This window comes from Neolamprologus brichardi, chromosome 15 (assembly GCF_056152115.1).
Source record: "Neolamprologus brichardi isolate AB-2024 chromosome 15, ASM5615211v1, whole genome shotgun sequence".
NCBI classification, from domain to species: domain Eukaryota; kingdom Metazoa; phylum Chordata; class Actinopteri; order Cichliformes; family Cichlidae; genus Neolamprologus; species Neolamprologus brichardi.
Window position 1 is genome coordinate 7753392 of NC_142118.1, and position 26023 is coordinate 7779414.

The 26023-nt window shown below is 39.4% G+C and overlaps 1 protein-coding gene across 1 annotated transcript in view; it reads left to right on the plus strand.

Moving 5' to 3' along the window:
- nbas (NBAS subunit of NRZ tethering complex) overlaps positions 1-26023 on the plus strand; it is a 184251-nt gene that overhangs the window by 109540 nt on the left and 48688 nt on the right. Inside the window, exons 44-48 of the mRNA XM_087852710.1 lie at positions 5243-5493; positions 12688-13031; positions 14989-15213; positions 21244-21446; positions 25055-25144. Of these exons, the coding sequence (XP_087708836.1) occupies positions 5243-5493; positions 12688-13031; positions 14989-15213; positions 21244-21446; positions 25055-25144 (1113 nt within the window). The remainder of the gene's footprint in view (positions 1-5242; positions 5494-12687; positions 13032-14988; positions 15214-21243; positions 21447-25054; positions 25145-26023) is intronic.

A 26023-nucleotide genomic window follows, 5' to 3' on the forward strand; every position in this document is an offset into this window, starting at 1 on the left:
ATTTAAAAATCATGAAAGCCCTATGAACTCCCATCACTGATACCACTTATATATACTTGACTGTTTCAGATCTTCATATTATACAGGTTTTGAATTTCAGGTAGATTAATAAAACTGATCCAAACAAAACCTCATTTGACCCTCAAAACGACACAGCTCCAAGTTCCTCGTGTCAGTTCCTACCTGCTGCCAGCGGCTGCTTGTGATGTATTTTCTGCACTTCACTGTGTTCCCATTATGAGAAATAAATAGTCTTTTGTGGCACGTTCCCTTCAGACTAATCCCCAGCCAAGATGTGTTTTGCTTTGAGCCTAATGAGGAATCCTCTGAGACAGAGAGAACACCTTTAAAGTTTGTACCAGCTCTCTTCAGGTGCACATCTGGTGACCTTATATGGCAAATTAAAGTTCACATCATACAGATAATGGCTGCGTTCTACTGCCCTAACAGTACAGCTCCAAAGGTGCCAAATGTATATGACTATATAGTCTTTAACACTGAGTTGATTAGAACTGCTCCGTCCCAGCTGATAAAAATCCGAATCAATAAAAAGAACTTCAAGGATAATTTTTCTTATTAACTTATTAACTCTTACAATGTTAGAACCCAAACAGAGATGATGATCTCGGATAATATTTGTGTTTCTAAAATAAACTTCACCAGGACCAAGACAGTTCAGGAATCTTGCAGGATGCAAATTATATTTATACTACATCTTGAAAAGAATATTAAGAAACACAGTCTTCCTTTCCTGTCAGTGCAGCTGCACTTTAACTGCTATTTCTGAATAGATTTGTTTCTGGCATTATGCATATTGTGTATTTCAATACTTCAATGCCAGATATGACTAATTAGCAAGTGACTGACTTGACTTAATATAAATTAAATTGAAAAATAAAAATATCCTGCAATATATATTATGTTATATATTCCTCTCATAATATTACATGCCCATAGATTGCATTTTTAAAAAATATTCTCAGCTAATGATGACAATTTTTTTTAAAAAAACCCACATTCCTAGCATTTGGGGGGGGAATGTGAATCTTGCTTTTGCTATACACAGGTTAGCTGCAGTACTGCCTGTATTCAGTTGAACATGTTTGCTCTGTAGAGACTGTTGATGTACTCTGCACTGAGATTCTTTAAGGATTGAGCCTGGACTTCGACCATGACCTCGGGCATTACTCTAGGCATGCTTTTTGCTGTCATGGGGGACAACCAGAGAGCAGAATATGGACAGTGAGGTGCAACAGCATAACCTTTGGTTCCTCTGATGTTTTCACTTGTACAATAAAAGTATACCTGACTGTTAAAACAATGGATATTTTGGTATCTTAGGAAGGTCATTTTGACATGCTGGCATTTATCCCTCTATGACATGTGCAAACTTGTGCCACAATCTCCCAAACAAACCAGACGTCCGTCCCCAGCTCAGCTGTTCCTGGGCTGTTTTTGAAGGTTAGATTCTGAATGTTATGAAGACATGTTTTTAAGCTATTCTAGAGGCAGGATTTGAATTTGATTAGTTATTTTGATTACAAAACATCTGTAAAAATAAAAGCTCTCAGATTTAAAGTTATTTCCAATTTAAATGAGAATTGGAACCAGTTCAATGAGAAAAAAATACGTGTATTTGTTAATGTGAGTTCAATTACAGCACACGCTCTCTGTATGTAATTACTTCTTCCTAATAATAGTGAGAATTTGGTAGTGACATATTTTTGATGTGTTTCAAAATTTTTATCAGGGAGAAATATTTTTGGAGTTTTTTCACTTTACATGACTCCAAAGTGCAAAAACACTTTCAGAGCCCTGTGCTGCACAGTCATTTGTAACCTGATTAATAAAGTAGAAAACCCCCCACAATTCTAACAGCGCTGACATTTTAAATGATCATTACTGCTCTTCCAAAGCTCACCTACACTTTTGTTCTTCTTACCACTGTAATTAAATATGACAATTTTATTATACACTTAGGTCTATCAAATGTGGTTAAAGTGCAGAATTTCAGCTTTAATTCAAAGGCTTTTACAACATTTACATTAATTGTTTAGGAATTACAGGCATTTGTATGCAAAGTTTCCCATTTTCAGAGGCTTTTTTTTTTTGTCCAAAGGCTAAAAATTATTAGAAATTGCAATGTGAGACATGTTAACTTTTTATTTTATGACAAATGAAGCAGACATAATATTTGAAGTGGATTCAAGGTGTTGAATTTGTATTTTTTGTATTTTTTCTTCATTGTAATTTTTAAATATGAGACCCCAAAAAGATGTCAGTCCAAATGAGGGAAGCCATCATTCAGATGAACTTCAGCAGCTCGGCAATGCCAAATGATGGTGGTAGATGATGACACAAAACTTCCACTTAAATTTCAGCTAAAATACATGCAGACAGAATTAGTTTCTGGTGGAAAAAAAAACCATCTTCACAAGATCTAATCAAGTCAAGAACCCCTGAGGAGGTACGACTATCATTGTCATGAATGGGATTACAAACAGGTAAAAACCAGTGGGTCCACTCAAAATCAGGAGGGCCAGATTAGACCTTGCCAGAGAACATCTAAAACTGCACGCACAATTCTGGGAGAAAAAAACTCACTGGAGAGATGAAACCAAGATGAACTTGTACGAGAAACAGCTCAGGATGTGAAGTATATCACATCATCTGTCAAACATGGTGGAGGTAATGTTATAGAATGGAAATATGCGGCTGTCAGTGGAACTAGGTCACCAGTTTTACACCAGTAAAGAAATGGGATATTCTTCTATTTTTTGGGTTGGCTGTGGTTCAGAAGGTAGAGCAGGTTTTATTCTTGGCTGCTCCAGTTTGCATGCCAAAGTACTGTTGGGCAACTAAACCCCAAGTTGTTCCCGGCGTGTTCATTGGAGTGTGAATGTTAGGTAGACAACACATAGAAGAAAAATGCTTGTATGAATGTGTGCAAATAGGTGAATGAGGCCTGTAGCAGAAAATACTTTGAGTGCTCAAGCAGAGTAGGAAGCGCCATATTTGAACTAGTCCATTTACTATTTACCATTTTAATGGTCAAGTTAATCTCAACCCAACAGAGTATATTTATTGAATTATGTTATTAAAATAAAATGCAAAATTTAGAAAGACTCAGAAACAAGCAGTAACTGAAGGTGGCTGCAGTAAAAGAAAGTAAAAGGAGGAAACATCATTTGGTATCCATGGATTCAAGACTTCAGGCGATCATCGACTAAGTATAAAGAATAACCTTTTGTTTTAAATTCTGTTGTGCTTATCTATTAATTTTGAGCCTCTGAAATGGGGAAGGGTCTACAAATGTCTGTAATTTTTGAAACCCCCCTGAATCAAAGCTGAAAGTCTGCGCTTCAATCATAATATCGACTGATTTTAAAATCCACTGTGGTGGTGTACAAAGCTGACTTCATCCAGCAATTTATGGACCTAACTGTTATTCTCCCCTGGACAAATTGGCTCTTTACTTCAGCAGAGTTTTATAACAAACAAGAGAAGACTTCAATGTGAAGCTCCGGATATCACAGAGAAATAACCACAACCAAGAGAAAGTAGCAAATTGTGTTGTGTGAGGAGCGAAATGCCACCAAGCAAATGGCAGTAGGTAAGCCACTACGCAGCAAACTTTTAATAAAGCTATCAGGCTCTATATATGTTGACCGAAAACACGCTGCCAGCTGTGGATACTGAGAAGAAGATATGCTCCTAATGTGAGCAAAGATGCAGTGAACACCTTTTGTCACTTGAAAGAATAGAGGGGCAGGGAGGAGATAACAAAGCAGAGCTTGGCATGAAAACTGAGCACTCTCTGCCAGCTTCTGTGCCTTTGTGCAGTTGCTCATAATGCCCCTCAAAAAAAGTCCTGGCTGGATAAGTCGCAATCTCTCTTGCAATTCTTCTCGCGTCCCAGTGTTTTTAGTCACATTGGAGCTAGCGTGATTAACTAGTGAAACATCAGACTTTGATTGGGGTGACGGGCCGCCTGCGTACGCTTAAGAGGGAGACGAGAAGAAGAGCGAGCGAGGGAGACTTCACTTTAAGTTAGTCGTTCTGTTGACTCCAGCCTTATTAGAGCCCCTGTTGTGAGGATGATTAGTGTTATTTACATTATCGAGCTTATTGTCAGCTGCCGCGCCGCAGCCAGGCTCTATATTTTTTTCATTAGCGAAAGCCTGACAGAGAGCCCAGAGGAAGCATTGTTCCCTTTGATGTTGTCCCGTTCTGACAGATAAACAGACTTCCACTCACACAAACGCACTCCCATGAAGCCACAGATTGCTCGGAGCCCCTCGGTGACTTCAAGCAACTAGCTTTACTTCGCCTTTGCCTTTTCATTCTTTGTATCGCTCCCTGCTTAACTTTTGTTTGTGGTTCTCCAAGTTTTTTTTGTGTGTCATCCTCTTTCCAGTGTTTTTGCTTCTGTTCTTTTCACTTTTTCTTTTGCTCTTTAGACCACCTGCTGATCTTGACTGAGATTTGCAACAAAACACGCTTAGCAAGGATGTGCACACGTCTTGTGCAACCTAAAAAGCTCACTGGATACATTATTTCCTTCCCTGGGAGCTCGGATATCTCCCCTCACAACAACTAACACGTTCCCCGCTATTGCTTTCTTTCTCTCTTTGTCTCTGTCTTCTCTTTGTCATAGCATCTCCCCACTTTACCTTATTTATGTCTGAACTGATCAGCTTATTAAATGTATTCTCAGTGTGGTCTATGAAATCTTTTTTTTTAAATTTATTTTTGTTGTTGTTGGAGGGACTGTATGCTTTGTGATAAGCCTGCAGATTGCTCTTGTGTTTTTGCACCACTGTTTTTAGCGCTACTGTTTTCAGAAATGACTTTGGAGCCAAATAGTCTCCATTGCTGGTAGTCTTCTCTTTGATTTTCTGTTGATGAAATGTGTGGGTTTTTCTTTTTTTTGGTTAGCTGTGTTTTTTTCTCTCATCTCTTTCAGGCATAGTGGCTATTGCTGTCTATATGAAAGGCTCAGATCTTTCTGATGCCTGAAACTTCAAGTGTTCACACACTGCGTACCAATAGATATTTTTTTGTGAAGCCATTACAAACAGCAGGTTTTTACAACCACATATGTAAAAGCTTTAAACTGCTAGTAGGCCAGGCTATTGTTGTGTGTTTACTACAAATCCAGCTATATAAAATTATATTTTCATTTCATTTTCTGCACATTTTTCCTGTTTTTCTTATTCCATTCCCATTTTCTCTTCCACAGCCTCTCCACCAAGGATATTGAAACCCGGAGCGAATCCCTCAGCTTGTTTGAGACTTTAAAGTGTAACCCTCAGGCCTTTTACAGCCACATGGCGAAGTATGTTCTTCCCACTGTGGAAGGAACCGACCTCAACCGCCTGCTCTACTACTACACCTTACTAGATGCTGCGGGCTGTGAGCCTTACGTCACCACCACCATTAAGCCAGACTCTCATGTTAAACTGCTCAAGAAGCTTCGCGCTGTTGCCAACGGTGAGGTGTACACTGTTTTTTATTGAGATTATATAGTATATGTAGTTCATAACTGGTATTTTGATTGTTGTTCTGACAAATCCCGCAGCTAAAACGTTTTGTTACTGACATAATCACGGTTCTCTGAAAACCAAGTGGGGGATCTTATAAAGGGGAAGCGACTTCTTGCATGACCAATCACAGGAGCTCCACTAACACCACGTTGGTCTAAGACAGACCAGTCACTGTAAGGACACAGGGACCCCTGACCCACTTTAAAATACATTTTAATCTATAACAGTTAGTCGGATTTATTTAGTACTAAGCATGCCATTACTGTTTTACAACCCTGTGCCAGGAAAATGATAGATATGAAGTTCAAGCAATAAATCTGATTAATTCAAATGGAATTTATTATTATAAAACAAATAAAACAGCAATGAAGTCTGGAAGCCTGCAGTGTCAGCAATATTGGCAATGAAAAGATGTAGTTATGGTTTTAAAAAAATGTCATTATTTAACAAAACCTAAGCCAATATACAGAAGCAGTGTGTGAGGAACGGAGTACCTCCCATGATTCCCTAGCTTGTAGAAGCACCTTAAGCAGTAATAACTTGAAGTAATCATTTTTTGTATGACTTTATTAGTATCTCACATTGTCGTGGAGGAATTTTAGCCCATTCTTCTTTACAGTGTGGCTTCAGTTCATCGAGGCTTGCAGGCACTCATTTATGGACAGCTCTCTTAAAGTCCCACCGCAGCAAGACTCCGGTTGAAATAATGGAGGTTCTGAATGTTGTTTCCCCGGGGACATTCACTGTGGCTCAAGTGAAAAAGAAAAGTTTGGACATGAAAGATGATGTGAAAAAGTACTAACAGACTGCAAGAAAAAAAAAAAGAAAGTAGGCAAAGGACAAGGAACATGTGATCCGTCAGCTCTAGAGGAGAAACTCACTGCAATGAAATATAAAGAAAGAAAAGAAATCCAGATTCTCCAGCTAATAGCAGGATAATGCGAATGGTGACATTTCACAATAATATAAATAATTTTTAATGAAGATAATTTAAGAAAAAAAAGAGATATTTTATACACATACATATATTTAACTTAAAATGTTAAAATTTACAGCCTCCCATTTAGTATTTTGCTTTCTTTACATGCAGTTTCATTTTTAATTTTTCTTATTTAACTGTAATTTTGGCTTATTGTGTTTTGGAAAACTGTAAATAATGACCAAATATGACGACTACTACTACTAATAATGATCATAATACTACTGCTAATACTTGTAGTAATAATCATAATAATGAAAATTAGGATGATAATGATGATGATGGTATTAGTGATATTAGTAGTACTGCTAAGGGTAGTATTCATTTTAAATACTTGGTTTTAGACATCCTAAGACAGCCAGACCTTCATTTGTTTGTCTGCATGGTCAGAGACATTCTGAGAAATCATTGAAATGTTCTTACTCGTGATTTACGTACACACTGAGCGCGAGCGAGGGTCATTATTCCACAAGCTTGTGGTTTGTTCTGATGTAGCTTTGTAAACCTGAGCCATGTTTCCATGTTGTTTTTAGGCAGAAGAGGCTTTCTCCTGGCAACCCTTCCAAGCAAGCCTTGTTTGGCTTTTTCTTTCTTTCTTTTTTTTTTTAACTGTACTGCCATAAGCTTTAACATTTTACATGCTAACTGAGGCCCAGGGAGTTTGAGATGTAGATCTTGGGTTTTTCATTTTCATTGAGTATTGCACTGTCTGACCTTGGGTGAATTTGCTGAAATGTCCACCCATGGGAAGATTGTCAGCTGTGAATGCATTCGCTTTAGAATGATGAACTTCAAATTGTTTGGAAATGGCCTTATAACCCCGATCAGCAGCAGCATTTGCTTCTCTGATGATATTGCTGATGTCTTTCCTCCATGGCCTTTTGTTAACATACACCTCAATGCTCCATTACCTGTGACAGCAGTAAAGGCGTGTTTAGCTTTTCACACAATGCTTGTGCATTGTGTCTTAGTTTTTGATAAAACGATAATGATGTGGTGCAATATATCATGTGTTTTGGTTAATCTGGGGTTGTATTTACCTAATATAAGACCTCGTAATGAATTGCTATGTTTTTTTTAGTAAGTAGTAAGTTATTGAAGTTGCAAATGCAAATAGCTGATGCCAGGCACAGAGAATAGAATACAAAGTGAGTCTGTGGGCCAGTATTTTTAGACGGAAGGTCCCAGGTGAGAGTGTACACGAGTTGATGACCCTCCCATGTCAGGCAATTATCCAGTCCTACAAGGAATGCTAGATTCTTTGACAGGTTGTCACTACTGAAAATTAAAACCCAAAACAAAATGAACCAGACAAAAAAATCATGGCAACATTTCTTGCTTTTAAATTTTTGTATAATTCCAGTTATTTAAAAAGCATTTTGTGTGAAATCATGAGGGAAGTCATTTTGCATTCGGCAAACAGGCGTATACTCTAGAAAAACAGAGTGCTGCCATTTCTATTTGCAGACTAAATAATAGCCCTCATTTACTGAAGAATGCAGTTTCTGAAGAGTGAAACGCAACAAAAAAACAAATTCATAGGGATAGTGCACCTGTTACTGGTGGGGGAAAAAACACCTCTGGCCTGTGCTGTCAGGAAGTAAAAGTCCAGACTTGAAGACAATCTGTCTCGACATGACTGATGACTCACACACAGATGCTGACATTGCTTCTGGTCAGCGGTTGTCAGGTGGAATTTTACAAAAACAACAACTGACTGTCTGAATAAAGCTAGTCGCTAACATTTCACTGGGAAGAACAAATAAAACACCTCCGATGACATCCTGATAGTGCCAGTTACACATATTATCCTTTATGTCTGATTCATCTTGCCCTTTGATCTTATTCTGCTTCCTTTTTTCCCTATTAGCTCATGTAGATGTTTTCAAAGATGAAGAGTAGCAGGGTTGAACCATGCAAAACTATAATGATATGGCTGTGAAGTGAAAAAGAAAGCAATTCAGCATCAATCCTATTGATATACCAAGGGTCTGAGAGAAAGCATTGCACTCGGTCCTCTCCCAGGACATCATGTCACTGGTTCAGCGCTCCAGGCTAGAGTGCTCAAACTTTGTTGCGTACGGGTGAAGCTGGTGTCACTTCTTGGAAAAGTTCAGTAAAGGTCAGCCAGGTGTCAGCTGTGTTTTCACGCCTCACTTCCTCCTTCTGCTCCTGATAGCGCCACAGCTTTTACTGGTGACACATGTCTCTGTTTAACACACTGAACCACACATGCCCAAATCACGTACACACACAACACTGAGACATCCACATCAAGACCGGGATGCAGTTTTACATAAAGTAAGAAAAATGAAATTAACTTTAAAGGCACTAACTCCCACTGCTGCTTTTCAGTTTCACTAATGCACAATTACTGCCACATCACTATATTAGCATCTCGCTGTTTTCTCCCGTTTGTGCTTCTATCGCTTATATGCAACTCACAATGACAGCGGCTGAAGGTTTACCACTCAAAGAACTGTTGTTCTAGGCTGAAGTTAGAGATGTATAAGGAAATCACATGTGCAGGTGGTCTGAATGGGACCTTTTATGAAACAATCCAAATATAAGCCCAGCTCTTCACAGGAGAGACATAAACCATGTAAACAAAGCAAGATGAGGCTCAAACTGCATCGTCGGGGCAAAAGGTTCCTCAGCAGTTGATGATCCGTGTAGAAGATGAACAGAAGACCAGTTAGTCAATAGACAGAACAATATGAACTCAAGGCAATTTTACATTGTTAAGCCTACATTTATTTTTACAGTGTTGTACAAAACTCTTGAGCCTTAATTCCTTTTTGATTACCTCCACTGAGGAGGTTATAATGAAGCTTTATAGAGCTATTTAAAACTGTTTCTTACTGCCACTGGTCTACTGACCGCATATAGTAAATGTTGTCAGTACACTAAGTAAATTGTAAATCTGATGTCAATTTGGACCTCTGGCCTCTACTTCAAGGTCAAATAAGGTCAGATCTTCATAAAATGCCTTTTATCATTAAAACTAGTAAAAATTGTAATACCTTTTTTGTAATGCCAATATTTAGGGAATGATACTATTATATTGGTATTCTAAATATCTAATATTTCTTATAGTTTGTTTGCAAATATGTCACATTTAACCTAATTTTTACATTTCACATCTGCCTTTCTTTCAAGTTGACCTTACACTAAAAGTATTCAAATTAAAGCATTGTCAAGAGGAAGTTAGAAATATACTGTAGTATAATATTATATAATACCCTCAAGTTAATATTGTTATTAACAAATCAAGTCCTCTTATCTATTACCTACTCCAACATAATGTTTTTATGATTAGAGTCAACATCTGTTATGCTGCCCTTATCTGATTTTTACTGAACTACAAACTTCTACCAACTTTGTAGTTCTGCCTTGGTGGAGGTTTGCACTCTGCTCCTAGAGTACTTCTTTTTTATATTTTTCTCCCCACTAGCCAGACTTTCTTGTAATTTTTTAAACTGCTTGTGAGCAATAGTTCTTCAGGCTTTCTGAAGGTCTTTCAGATTTATACTTTGGACACTGCCTACTATATCACTCATTTTAAGCCCAGTCCTTGTACATGAGCATTTCCAGAGGAATGCTTTTTATTTGTTTAGCCACTTAACATTGACCTATGAAACCAGAAAAGGCCTAACTGAAGGGATGAAGCAGGGTTGTGCCTACACATAACGAAAAACTTGGCAAAGAACCTATTTTAAATTGTACCTTCAATTTCGGAGAACTTGTTACTAGCAGCCTGTCACAAAAAACAGCTGGTTTCATATGCTAGATGTGGCGTGACGATGAGACACCATAGAAAATAAATAACGGTGAGTGACTTCACATGGCCACAGGCAAAATAACCGCAGGCGAGCTCAGCACAGGACCTGATAATAAACTCCCAAGCAAGTGACTGAAGCGGCTACCAATGAGATTCATGAGTACTATTGATTGAAACATGAACCGGTAGTAAGTACATTAAGAGGTTACCTAGGTAGCCGGAGCCTTGCATGTCGACCGGATGTCACCTTCAAAGTAATGTCCGATGAGTGAATTGGTTTCAGTGGACTCAACTTTGGGAAAGGGAAACTGGGAGAGAAGGTTCAAATTACACAAGAAGGCAGTCTTTGAAATGTCCTTCAAGAAGCCCGGAGAATTAATCCTAAAGACTACTTCCATAAATGACAAGAAAGCTTACTTAAAAGAGTTCAGGCTGTGTTGAATAAAGGTGGTCTTACCCAATATTGGCTTTCAAGCTCAAGAGAATTGCACAAACACTGTTTTAGCCTTATTTACGATATTTGCATAAATTTTGCCACATTTCAATAAATTTCGGCCCGTATTTCCCATTTGTCTAGTAAAATATAAAGAATCGAAAGGTGACTCAAGGCTTTTGCACAGTATTCTGTTTTTAAGAAATCTTTTATACAGAATGCAGAATAATGTCTTGATTTCAGGAAAGCATGGGTAGAGCTGCTAATGTTGCCCTAAACCCGCTTAAAAACACAGAAAATAAAGGAAAATGGATGCACTCGTTTTAAACAGGCAGCATAGATGCTGACAGTTGCATAAATGCCGTTTAGCCATGGGGAGAACCAAAGTCCATGCTTTATTGCAGCACATAAGCTACCAGGAGTTGCAGCATCGTGAGTACTAATAGATTAATGCACACGCATATACACACTAAGCCAGATTTACTTTATATGCATGCACAAGTGCATATAGTGACTTTGTGACGTTAACACTTTCACGCTAACACTTTCTGTACTGTATGTCTCGCTCTCACTCACTCATTCACACACATGCACACACATACTGTTGAAACATAACCCACGTATTCACACTTCCTGCAGCAAAACTGATACACAGGCTGTTGCCGTGTCTCTGGGGCCTCTAACTTTCTACCAACACTTTCCAACTCTTCTGACATGCTCATTCAAAATGACTCATTTGCAGTCCTGAACAGACACATGCAAACTAGCCTGCCCAGATGTACTTACAGAGGCTTTTAGATGAGTTGGAGACAGGTGGCGTGTGTCGAGTGCTCATCACATTTTCAGACACAGTACCGGGTGACCGTCTGAGCGGGCTCTAGTGGAAAGGGGGAAAGAGAGGCAATATGAGGAGTGGGTGGGGCAGGTGAAGCCGGAGGGAAAGAGTACATATGTAAGTATCTGCGGTTTACATGTCTGTCTGGGCCTGTCTGGGAGGTGTGTGTGTGTGTTTGTGTATGTGGGTTCAACCTGGAAAGTTTTGTGTGTGTGCGTGTATGCTTGCAATTGTGTGAATGATTTCAAGCAGCATTGACAGAACCCTCCCCACAGGCAGACCCGTGTTAAAATATTTAAAGCCCAGACAGGCCATGGCGTTGCTACAGTAATGCGTCTGTCTGATAGCGCTGGAGACCAAGAGCACACCACCGGCTCTCTCGCTCTCTCTCATACACACACACAAATGCCTACTCCGGGGGTGCTGCAGTGGTAAATATGATGCACGCAGACAGTTTGACAGTCAAACTGTACATGTTTGCATGCAGGCAGAGACGGCCGGCACCCCTTTCACACGCAGGTCACACGCAATCCTTGTTGTTCACATCCGCTGTTTACTCTTTCCTGAGATGCTTTTCATCTCCTGATGCTTTTCTGTCATGTGATGGAATATTCAACGTCCTGTGCAAATCTCTCGTCTGCTTGGTTGTCGCAGAAAACAGAAAGAATAGTAATACATAAGCATGCACTGTATGCACGCTATAAAAATGGTACATTGTGTTCCCCTTCCGACACAATGCAACTGTTATACTCTGCCGTGGAGAACAAACATGCTTATTGTTCATATGTAAATACTCTTTTTACAATTCCCATTATTGATCTTGAAGTTGTAGCAGTAAAAGGACCTTTGTTATGCCATGTTTAAAGTACCTTGAGCTAAACATAAAGCTAATGTAAAGCTACTACAGCTTTTTGTAAGTGTTCAACATCTACCTTCCATAATTGAGACATACAAAGGAGTGTCAAAGATCCCAGTACACAAGGACAAGAGAGGAGCATCCAAGTATACTTGTTCTTTTTTTGATCATATAGCTCGAGGCTTCAGTGAAGAGGCAAACACGTTTTTTTAAGGTGGAAGCGTTGTAAACGTGTAATATGTCTTTCACGCTTGCAGGTTTGAACTATCGGAAGCTCACGGATGAATCCTCGGATCCGCTGGCCACTCTGCAACCAGTGCTGACCAGTCAGAACGTGTTGTCCATCTCCAAACTTGCCAATCGTTTGCCTTTGCCCGGCGGTGGTGGTGGGGCCACGGTGTCCGCCAGTGCAGTCCACGCAGTATGGCTGCAGAAGGTGTTCTGGAAAGGGGACCCCCAGCTGCTGAAGAGACCCCCTCAGAGCGACCAAGACTACCTACACGCTTATGACACTTGTGCCAAATACCTGGACAGGCTGGCCCCTGGCGACGCTGTCCGCTTCCTGGATAACATCACCTTCTCTCGTGATGCATCTAAAAACGTAAGCCTTAATTGGACCAAACAGAGGGGCATTTTTTCACAGAAATTATTCTATGAAGGGGGCGGGGGTCGTTTGAGCGGAAGAGATCTATTTTCTATTACTTTCTCAGGTAGGAGCTGTGATAGGTAGACAGACTCTGGTTAATTGCAGCACAGAAGGTTTGTTTCTGCCGCAAAGGCAGGATTCGTATTTGGTTAAAGGGAAGATTGCGGGGATTTTCACTCCCTACATCAAACTGTCATTTTCCTCACTCCACACTCATCATTGTCGTGCCGGTCTTCTCTAATGCCTGTGGCCCAATTTCTGGAATGCCAAAAGCCCTCTCCTAATTTCAAATACATTATTCTGTTCCCATCCACTTTCTGCAGCCTCAAAGCACATACCAGTCATGATTTATAAAAGAAATTATAAAATTTCACAAGGAATGTCAGCCACATAATTACAGGACTGTGAAAAATTGTCCTGCAGTAGACTTAAAGCGCCTCAGTGCACCTTATCAATAGTAGCCTGCTGTTCTTTTTTTTCTTCGCCCTGGCACCCTGCCAACACCCTTCTCCAGACCTTCCCTTTTTTTTCTATTTTTGTCCTGTGTCCCTTCTCTTTCCTTACCACTCCAAGAGAGCTAATTGATCCCTCTTGACTTCAGAGCCAATTAAACTCCAATTCCCAGCATGCAGTGTTTTCCCTTTGTGTTCTTTAACATGCAAATTACCTCTCAGGAAGACACCGTCCGCTCCTTCTGCCATTACCATCCCTCTCTTCTCTTTCTTCTGTCCTCCTCAGACGTGCAAAGGGAAAATCGAGTCCCTTCTCACATTTAGGAATATTTTCGACCTTTTGACCATTGGGTGGCAATGATGAATTGATTCACCGTTGCCATCGTTGATTAATTTCCTACAAGGCCAAGGATTGAAATGCATGTCTCGGGCCGAAACTTCCCATTGGACATTTTTTTCTGAAGGGAAACAGATTATTGATCTCAGCTAACCTCTTTGGTGGATGCATCCCATCTTACTCAACTTCTAACTTCTTTTCTAACCTTACCCGAGACTCTGACTGATGTTGACTCTGAATACCAGGATTTGATTCAGTAGGATACACACTTCATAACACATTTGTACAAATACAAACAGTACAAAGGATGATCGTGGCTCAAAGAGTTGGCAGTTCGTCTTGTAACCGGACGGTTGCCGGTTCGAGCCCCGGACAGTCTCGGTCGTTGTGTCCTTGGGCAAGACACTTCACCTGCCGCCTACTGGTGAGGGCCAGAGGGGCCGATGGCGCGATATGGCAGCCTCGCTTCTGTCAGTCTGCCCCAGGGCAGCTGTGGCTACAACTGTAGCTTGCCTCCACCAGTGTGTGAATGTGAGAGTGACTGAATAGTTGGATTGTAAAAAGCACTTTGAGGGCCCCGAAAAGCGCTATATAAATGCAATCCATTATTATTATTATTATTACTAAATAAACTCAATTTAAATGAGCGTCTTACTTGCCAGAGAAATGTTCTGACGATCTCGGTGAAGATTACAGCAAATTCAAAATGGGGTGTACGTAGCACATGTTGAAAGTGAGAATGTGTGTGTGTCTTGTCGGGGTCTAAGTTTGTGCGTTTCTGTTCAAGCATAAAAACCTCCTGCAGCCCGAGGCCCACTCTTCTCCCCATGAATGGTTAACCTGCTCAGTCTGAATAAAATCAATTACTCCAGGCTGGCAGCTATGATCCCTCTCACTCAAACACACACTCCTTATACACATGCACATGCTACTCAAGTTCCTGATAGTATTGAAATGCAGATAGATTAGGTTGTACCTACCTCTCTTTAACTCGGTCCTTTTTAAATGAATTTACGAGTATATAACTTGAGCACCTCTCTCTCTGCTTCTCTTTGCTCAATTCCACACCTCCCCAACTTCCACCTCTCTCCCATTCTCTTTCTTCCATCCATTTCATGTCCAGTTGAGCATCCAAGCGAGGTTGGAGGTGATAAAGCGAGCCACCAAAGCCCTGCGCCAGCTGGGTGAGAAGAACAGGAAGAGAGGAGGTGATGACAGTAGGGAGCAGGAAGGGACGGACCCTGCAGGAATGACTTTTGATGAGGCTCTAGCACACCTGCAGCAATCTCAGGCCCACCTGGACACTCTGAGTCATCCCTTCATTCTGTCACTCAAAGACAGCCAGGAGGTAAGCCCCATCTGCCAAACACTTGAGCCATTTTATTCTTTTTCGGAGAGTGAGATTTGCTCTTTGTGTAAATGTGCTTTTAATGATCCATTGCAAGAACACACAAAGTTTAAGTGCGATATTTGCCAGCTGGTTAATTAAATCGGGGACAGAATTATTCTTTAGCACGCAGGACAATGTATCGTGCAATCATTCTAATCCACAAACTTAAGTGGTAAATAATTACAACTATTATCCAGCCAAACACAGTTTGTTTTCATAGGAAACACAAAGAAACTCAAAGAATTTGCATAAAAAATGATGCAAAAATCAAAAACGCATGAGCTGATCTACTTTTCAAAGAAATGAGGCATGTGGCTAGTCACACAAAAATGGTTCCAAAATAAAGCTAGCTTGTTTGTGTGGATGGATTATTAATATCATTATTTATGTTTTTGTGTGTACTGTATATATAAAAGAATCATTATTGCTAAAAGAGCAAATTCTTCAGTTGCTTCTAACTTCTGCTTTTAACTGATCAGCTGATCAGCATCATCCATGTATAAACTCAATTCAGAAGTCTTCATATTGTAAACCTTACATTCATAGTGCTGTGCAAAAGTCTTGAGCCACCTCTCATCTCTTTATATTTTGGTAAAATTAGCGATTTCTTGAAATGTGCAACCATTAATGCAAAAGCAGTATATAAGAAGAGTTTGTACCATTCTAACAGCCTGAAAGTCAATATTTGGTGCGACCACCTTTATTCTTCAACACAGCTTGAACTCTTTCAGACAAGCTTTCTTGTAATTTATTTGAACAAAAAGCCTATTTTATGCCTGTCAAACTTTGTTATCTTTGGCATTTTTCATAGACTCAGCTAAAGAAATGAGAACAAATTATGTTTCTGCAACAGGCTGCTAGTAACAAAGTGTCTAAAAATAAGTTTTAAATGAGTTTTTTTAAAGCTGTCTGTTATTAGTAGACACAACATCGTTTCATCCCTTGAGCTCGGTGTATTTCTGGCTCCTTGGAAGCAAAATCAGTGAATAAATGCAATCCCCACACAAATGCAATTGCCTATGGAACGGTAAGTTTAATAGGCCCTAAAGTGAAGAAGACATTTGACTCTCACTTCTTACTTCTTTGCCAGTTCATAAGGTCACTTTTGGCTGTACATACAAATGGTGCCTGCATATACAGTACTTGTAAAGCTTGTGTCTATGTGTGGATATGTGTGGGTATGTGTGTTGTATATTTTGGGGGTGGTTCTGCTCGGCTAAGCTCTTCCCAGCCTCAGAGGGGCCAGTCAAGGGTATATTAATGTAAATCTGTGGTCTGCTGTTTCAAATGAGCCCCGCCGTATGGACGTATATACGGTACAAGCACCATGCTGTATCTCATTAAGCAAAGTCACACTGACTTACCCCACTGTCACCTCACTGTGGCTGCCTGTGTGTGTATACACAATCTGAATGTGGGGCTAGAGAGAGGGGACATTATAACTTGGCGAGCTAAGTGTTGCTATGCGACAAGATATCATTGAAAACTGGTGATTTCTGACCCCCACACTGTGCAAGTTAATAATATTTTGTCCCAGTTTTAACTGTGTTTAAAAGCACATACCCTCCATAATAGAGTGGAAGACACAAGAATTACCAGGCAGAGCTTTAGGGCAGAGTCACTGATGCATACATGGGCACACACACACATACACAAGCACACACACAGACACTGCATCCTCTATAATATAACTTTCCTTTTTTTGGTGGAGGATGTGATTGTATCCTTGGAGATGTATTAAAATAAGGGATATAAGAACCAGAAAAGGGCAGATAGGTAGGGAGAGATAGATACAAGAAGCTCTGTAGGCTCTGTTTGGCTATACTGTGGTCGTTTATCAAGTGTACGTGACCAGCTGCTAGAAATACTGTTAAACCTATCTAACACAAAGAATCAAAACACAGAGGCCTTGACCTACAATAAGGACATCAAATGGCATGTTCTTGATATTGTAAATAGTGATTTTTAAACTATTAACTCAAGCAATTGTGAGAAAAACAGCAAAGAAAATAATAACAACAGATCGTGTGATTTGTCTCTGTAGCAGCAGGGCTATTCCTTTCTATGTTCCATATTCCTTTTGATGTGGTGAATCACATACTGTGGGCTATGAAAACCATGTCCTTGATAGTTACACTTTAGAGTAGTATGTAATATTAACAAAATTAACAATAGCCTTTTTTTTTCATCCACGCACTGAGGCTGCACAATGATACACAGAGTGGCTAAGATCTCCATTATCCTACCAGCGTCCCCCATTTCCTCCAGGTGAAATGGGAATCCCTATTACATGCCTTTTTTCCCCCTAGCTGCTACTCTTTGGAGGAGCCTCATACCCGCTACTTTCTTTGTCCTTAAACTCTCTTGTGATCATAGCTAAGGATTGGAACAGAGAGCAATGAATAGAGAGCTTAGTTTCATGACACACTCATCATGTCATCATCATGTCCATTTCCTCTAACTGGTGCTTTACTTAAAGTGCTAATTTTTTCTGACAGGCATTCGTGGTCTGGCTCTTGGCACTGAGTGCTGCAGAACACATCCGTGAAACTAAAAGGATATCCACAAAAGAGATGTTACACAACAAGACACTCTTCAGGCTTTATATGATATTATGCTTTGAAATTTAATGTACAGAGAAAATATCATGCATATTTGATATTCCTAGCATAAATATGATGTCAACATAAGGAATGTATGTATTTGAGTAACCTGAATACTTACCAGCAGATTTGTTCGGTACACCTGTTCAACTGCACATTAGGGCAAATATGCCAATCACAGAGCAATACCTAAGGGCATATAGGTATGAAGACAGGGTCAAGACGACCTGCTGAGGTTTAAACTGAAAATCAGAATGAGGAAGAATGATAATCTAAGTGACTTTCCACATGGCATCATTATTGGTGGCAGACAGTCTAGTCTGTTTCAAAAACATCTAATCTATTAGGGTTATACTGCAAAACCATTTCCAGGGTTTACAGAGAGTGATCCAAAAAAGAGAAAATCCAGTGAGCGGCAGTTTATTGGGTGAAAATGCACTGTTGATGTCAGAGGTCACAGGAGAATTGCCAGACTGCTTTGAGCTGATAGGGACAGTTAGAACAAAGGTATGCAGAGCATGTTGAACCCACAGTCATCGGTTAAAGATGGGCAACAGTTCACACAAGCTCACGTTGTCAGGTAGCAACATTGAGATAGTAGAAGTCCAATTTAATGTAAACAATAGGAATGTCGTTTATACACCACAATGAGCCTGATTAGCTGACTCATGTTCAACACTTTGTGACCATAATGAACCCATCTTCTAATAGCTTCTTCCAGTAGGATAACTCACCATGTCACAGAAGCCCAAATCATGTCAAACTGTTTTCTTGAACATGACAATAAGTTCATTTCAGACGCACAGCAGATTGCAGTTCACACCATATCTCAATCCTTTGGGGCATGATAGAATGGGAGACTCACATTATTGATGTGCAGCTGACATATCTGCAGCCAATATGTGTTGCTGTCATGTCGATGTGAACCAGAATCTCTGAGGAGTGTTTCCAGCACCTTGTTGAATCTGTTTGAACATGTGCCAAACACCTTCACTGTTAAAATAGCTTATGGATTTGGACGATTTCCAAGTGGTATTTTAATGGTGGATTTGGAAAAGACACACGAGACACAGAAAGCACAGACATCACATTTCCTGATACTGCGACTGAACTGTCTGGATGTAGCTTCCTGCTGAGAGTTTGTATCAAAAAGCGACCTTAGTTTAGGAGGAGGGTCTTTCAACGGCTTGAGCTCAATTCTACTGCAGCTGCAACAGGCACTGAAGGGTTTGTGATTAGACTGAATGTTGGAAGGTTCCCTGGGGAACATGACAGCATTGCAGCAAACGCACACCAAATCCATCTTTTATGCATGAAATTGAATCGCATTTATGACTTCTGCAGCTGCCTGGGCTGAAGTTTCCTTCTTGCTCTCTGGACCTGAATTTTTTCTAGTGCTGACTTGTTGTATGTCACTGACCCTGAAAGTGTTTACAATGTTGTTTGGAATTGGACACATGAGGAACACATTTTAATTGAAGATTTTTACTCATTAATTAGTGTAAATATTGAACTGGAATGACCAGTAATCATCCCTCTAAAACAATATGCAGTGCTTTTACTTTATATGCCATGTAAAAAAAAAGGTTTATGGAATGAATAGTGAAAAGTGGCCATGGTTCAACAATGATTAATGAAACAAATCAAGATGGGATAGAGTAATTACTGAATCCTTTCATGCATATACTTTGAGAACCGGAGCAAGGTGTTTAAGTTCATGTTTTTCTTACAACTAATTAAAATATGTATATCTTTAGAAGTGCATTATTTTTCAAAACTTATTCTGAAGGAGTTATTTGGTCATTAAAGTAGTAGTGAAAACAATATGCTGAAACTCATGAAGCATGTTTTTTATATTAGGTGCACTTACTAACTGCTAGTACAGTCCCGTATTGGACACCATGTGTGAAAGGAGGAAAGTACCAGCAATTAAATAACCTTTAGCTTCAGGCAGCTCCAAAGACCTTGTCAGCCTTATCCTCTGGCATTTGTGCTCGTAGCGTTTAGCTGAAAAGTCAGATAGGGGTGTAAAATGTAACAACCAGAGGCATGTGACCATGCATTAATAGAGCCAAAACCCTGATAATGACACTCACACATTGAAAATGTCTAAATGGTAATATACAGTGCCAGGAAAAAGCATTTGCCCTCTTTCTGATGTCTTAGTTTTTTGCATATTTGTCACACTTAAGCTTTAATATTAGACATAGATACCTGATTAAATGCAAAATGCAGTTTTAAAATTTTCACTTATTAAGGAAAAAGGTTATCCAAACCTACTTTGCCCTACTGTATGTGAAAAAAATAATTGACTCCTAAACCTAATAAGTGGTTGTGCCACTCTTGGCAACACTATCGCCACCATGTTGGACTGGTGGGTTGATTTTTTTGTAATTTTTTTAATGAAATGCTGTATTACTTTTAGATGTAACGGGACTCAAACCTCCCAAAAGTTGTCTCATCAGTCCACAGAATATTTTCATATAATGTGTTTTTCTTTGGTAATTGTGAGACGAGCCTTTCTGTTCTTTTCGGTCAGCAGTAGTTTTCGTCTTGAAATTCTCCCATGGACGCGTTTTTGCCCAGTCTCTTTCTTAATGAAGAGTCATGAACTCTGACCTTAACTAATGTAAGTGAGGCCTGCAGTTGTTCCGTTGCAGATGTTGTTCTGGGTTCTTTTGTGACCTCCTGGATGGGTCATCAATGCACTCTGAGTAATTTTGGTAGGCCGGCCACTCCTCCAGTTTTCTCCGTTTGTGGATATTGATGTCAGTATTTTATTTCTCGGTTGTCTCTTTAGATTATGGCATGATGTGTTCCTCTGATAAAGTGGTGAATGTCATCTCTTTTTTACTTCTGAAAGAAACGGCCTGTCTGATTTTGTTTATTTTTATTTAAATCATTAATCATTTTACTGCCAGGGTTCCAGTTGTGAGATGTGTTGGTGGCGAGTTTTCCAGTAATATTTTGACCCTATCCTAACATTTTAGACCCGAGTGTTTATCTTAAGAAGAACACATTTCTCAGCTTTAACATTTCATATTTTGTTTTTACCCAGCTTTAAATTTGCAAATTATTACATTCTGTTTTTCAAAAGAGGTTATGATTGAGAACCTAACTAAATACATTTTGTACTTCCTACGACACACATGTCCTTGATCTCTGACAATTTTGTGCACTTTTTTCACAGTGCCTTTTTTCCCCTTAAGAACTCTTTCTGTCATCTCATTAATATTAGTTTGTCTCTAATGTCTTAATATTTTATGGCCCCTAAAAAGACTGTGATCTTGTACGTTGAGATTAAATCTACTACCTTAGTCTTTAATCATTGTTTTTAACATTATTGTGTTTTGCTACTTTTTTCCATGTTTTGTTCCTGTTCTAGGAGCAGCTGCGGGCCTACAGTCAACTTTACGATTTGTCACGTTCTGAGAGGTCAAAAGTCTGCGAGTTAGCAGTCACTATGGCAACTGATGGACAGCCCCTGGAGCAGATTGGAGAGCTTCTGCGCGTCACTGTTGGATCCTTAGACCTGTCTCTCAAAAGTGTCCTTCACGATGCTGTGGAGAGAGTAGTCGCTGCACTCAGGTATTTTATTTTTGATGTCAAGGTTCTTGATGTTCTACAGTATATGCAAAAAAACTCAATGTCAATACCCATGTACATACTGAGGTAGTTTGCAAAGATATGCAGTGCCAAATGTTAGTTAATCTGCTTTTAGTAACTTCCCAACAATGCCCCTACATGCACAATGACAGAGAATCTTGAATCTTGAAATATGGATAACTTTGAGAAATACAGCTTTTTCTTTCTGGTAGCACTTTCTGTAATGGCTTGGTAATAACATGTTAATAATGAATTAATGTTTGATAAGCAGTTTGTTAATAAAAAGGCATTAACTAAGTAAATGCAATATGCAATTACCAAATTAACAACCAAGTAGCAGCTTGTTATTACTAATGTAATAAGAGACCACAAATGGTAGTAATGTAGACATTTAAAAGGACCAATGAGGCAAAATGACTAGTGCAACAATGTAATAATCTTAATTATTACTTCTATTAACACATAAATATTACTGTTTTTACAGAACTGTAATATAAAGCGCTACTCACTTTTTTGCCAAAAGGTGGATGAGCTATGAAGCTGTAATCATGAGGTGAGCAGCTTAGTTTAAAGCTGAAAGCAGGGGAAAACTTGTAATCTGGGATTCATAAAAAAAATACAAAACCACAGCTTTCAGAGATTCTCCATCTCAAGGCATCCAGACCGTTGGTAACTCTGGTCCTCCTCTTAAAACATTTTTAGCTAAAGCTCTTTTTCAATAGAAAAAACACACACGCATAAAAAACCTGAAAAGTTGCCTTCAGCTGAATGCTCTGGACTGCACTCTCCCATTTCACTTTTACCATGCTATAAGGGAGCTCATTCTGTAGTCTCTTTATAAATGCAGAGAGTGCTAAGACCTTCAAAGGCAGGGGTTTAGAAGCACCAGCATCCACAGTTGGCTGCATTGGCTGCCAATTGTGACCATTTCTCCACTATATATAAATATGTGTGTGTGTGTGTGTGTGTGTGTATGTATGTATATGTGTGTGTATATATATATATGTATATATATATATATATATATATATTTTTTTTTTTTTTTTTTTTTTTTTATAATTATTTATTATTATTTTATAGGGAGAGGGGAGAGGAGAAAAAGTGCGTCCGCCTCCACCGAGAGCCAAAAGAATCACATACAGAAACCTGTACAAAGAGATCAAACCGCTACACACCTCTTACTGCAATCAAATTCTTTACCGCAGCCTAGCTAAAATAGCAAAAATAAACAAATGAATAAACAATATATAAATCTCAAGCTTCAATTCAAGTCAAAAAAATTCTCCGCCTGACGTCTGAAGCTAGTGATTATTTTTGTGTTTGTAAATCATAGATTGTGTTGCACAGCGCTAGACCCCCTGTTAGTCCCAAGTTGTTCAGAAAATTGTTAATATTAGGACAGTGTTGAAAAATAACAGTTGTACAGTAGTCTTGTGTGCTGTGTACTATCAAACATACCACCAGCTGTGACAAGCAGAATAAAGGAAGGAGGACAATTTAAGATGTCAGGTTGCAACGTGTGGCTCCCTTTTGTGCTAATTTAATCTTTTTTTCACATTCGCTGTTGCGCCTTGCCAAACAACATTATCATCTCCACGTAGCCCTTTCATTATCTGTCAGTGCAGATTGTATGGAAAAATTAATGTATTTTTATAACTATCCAGATAAAGCGAAGTGTCTACATTCAGCTCAAAAGCAGGCTTTTAAACATACTGTGCGCCACCTGCTGACACCACCTATGACCTGATCTTTGTTGGTTGTTATCTGAAAATATACTGTATATATATCTGTCCACTTTGGGCTGAGCATGTTGGTGGGAAGAACACTGTCAAAACAAATGCCTGAAGTGTTGAACTGAATCTGCAGTAGCTGCCTGTGGAAGTTGGGCTCACAGTCTTTTATTGGTGTTTTCCTGCTCCCAGAATTCAAAAGGAAGGCAGAGATGATTCACCAAGATGTGTCTGCAGATGTGCTAGATGGAAGGGCCGCGGTAAACACTTTGTATAACATTGTATAACATCCAACGAATACATGTATATGTTTGTTACTTAGTTTCTTGAGAAGAAGTGAGCTAAAACCCATTATAGAGAGTTGTTTTGATTTAACATACTGGAAGATGATTTTTTTTTTAATGATTTTCCTTTTTGCTCAGACAGGCAGACCAGCAAGCAGGGTTTAACTGACAAAACCAGATATCATCAGGCCATCTGATTGGCTTGATAAACGAGTATCACCCGCTGTGATTATAATCCTGCCTCATTTCCAGCTTTTTTTTTATAGCTGTTCAATGGTGCATGCTTCAGATAAATGGCACCTGAATCTGCAGACACACACACATGCACAGGCACTCACACACACATTTGTATTTGTATAGACTTGGAGGTCATTATCCCTAATGAACACACACACATACACACTTTATTGCGTGCACATGTTCTTCCCTTTTCTCTGATTCATTATCTTTTTTATAATTAATGCAGCCTGATACAGCTGTTCCCCTCCAGATCTCACTCCGCTCCCATACACACACACTCACACACAGAGTCTGGGTGTGTGTGTCAGGTGCAGGACTGCACACAGAGAGAGCCCTATTTATTATCTGGGGGTTTTCTTTGCCTTGAACACGCCACTCCGTGTTCTTACATTATGAATATCCCTTTATGCGTCGACTGCGTGTGGCTGCGAGCGTGCGTGTCCGTAGTTTCGGGGCTTTCTTGAAGCATTGTGTTTGGCAGTTATGAATGAGGCGGTCTTGTTTTTGGCTCTCTCAAAGCCTTGAGTCTGGTACAGCAGGCATACCTGAGCCTCACACTAATAGCCGTCTTTTGTATCTGTCATAACTGCTTTGTTTGTGTGTGTTTAAATTCAAAATGTAAGTAGTGAAATCCAATAAAGAAAATGCTGCGTCATCTTTCCACTTCTTGCCCAGATCATCTGTATGTTGTGTGCGTATAAAGCGTGTGTGTGTGTGTGTTTGTAGGCAGTTATATGCATTGGCCGGGGCATACGTTCGTTTGTGTATGTGTATGGATACAATTCCAGCAGAAAAGTGGAAGTGAGTCGGGGGAAATCACCTTTTTTCCCTCCCTCTTTGTTTCTTTCTTTCGTTGTGAAAAATGGCCTGTGAACATATGGTGCGCACACACATATACAGCAGCACCCAGAGCCACTCTACAAATGCACTAATGATGTACCTTCTTAAGCTTACCTACTATTATGTGGATTTAAACCTCATCTCATTACGCCTCTTTTTATCATCTTTAAATTATTAAAATTAACGTGTTCTTGTAAATTTCCACCGGACTCGATGAGCTTGTCACATTGGAGATGGCTATTAATGGGTTTTTTTTTTCTGTTTCATCTTGTCTGTAAGACTTGAAATAATTTTATGATGGTTAATTTAACAAAGGTTCACTACCTTCAAACATTTAATTGCCGCCAGACACATTTTTAACTAACACCGTCCCTGAGAAGGAAGCCTTTGATATTTTTTTTTAAGTTGCTGTCCCTTGACATTGTGCTAATTTGAAAATCTTATCTTAATTAGCTGATTATGTAAGATGATCATGGTGATGTGGTTTGTTTTTCAGTGGAGACCCATGCGCCCTGACAAATTACCCACAACCCCTCAGGGTCCTGGAGGCCATGGTGACTGCTGTGCACAACAGTGTGCAGAGTGGGTAGGTTACATCTGTCATCTCATACAACATACTTACAGTGACCCATTCTCTGATTTCCTTTGTAGTCCCTAAACTAAACTGTCCTCACACAGCCAATGTCAGAGCACTTAATCGCTTGTATTTTGAGTTTTGTGTAAATCAACTAAGCCTTAAAGATTTTCTTCAGCTTTTGTCACCCTCTCTTTGCACTCTGCATCTTTTCAGTTCTATTCAAGGGGTGAAATTAACACCTGCTGAGTGTTAAATATCAGTTAAATGTCTGATAAATAAATGAAGATAAATTGACAAAAGGCACCTGGCAGCCTGTCTTGTAGCTCTTTTTGACGATGAAAACATTTTGACAGCATCTATTGTACCCTGGTCAGCTTTTTCATGACCAAAAGACAAACAAGGCACATGAAAACAAGGGATCTGTGACAAAAGAACCTTAAATTAATGCATCATAGTGCAGTCATGCCCACTGCATTACTTTGGAAAATGTGAAATTTCAAAGAAGAATGGCATAAATAGTAGACCTTTAACTTCTTCTTACTGACAAAGACATAACATATAGCCTGTTACATGCTAGAGTTCGTCACAGATAACCTAAACTATTTGTTGTTATTGTTGGTATTCTATTCAATGTAATAACCAAAGATAAACATATGGAGCTACCCACTATAGCAAACTCTTTTTTCACAGATTCCCTTCCTGACCCAAACCCAAAGTGAATTTCCGGCTGGAAACCTCCGCTTGCCAAGCAAAAGTGTTAACCACTACACTATTGGAGAAACCTTTGAATTCACAGACATTTGCTGTTTTTCTTAATTAATGATAAATTTCTTAATTGTTTTGAAGCGTTTACATCATGTAAAGCGGAAGTGTTAAAATTTCCCATTT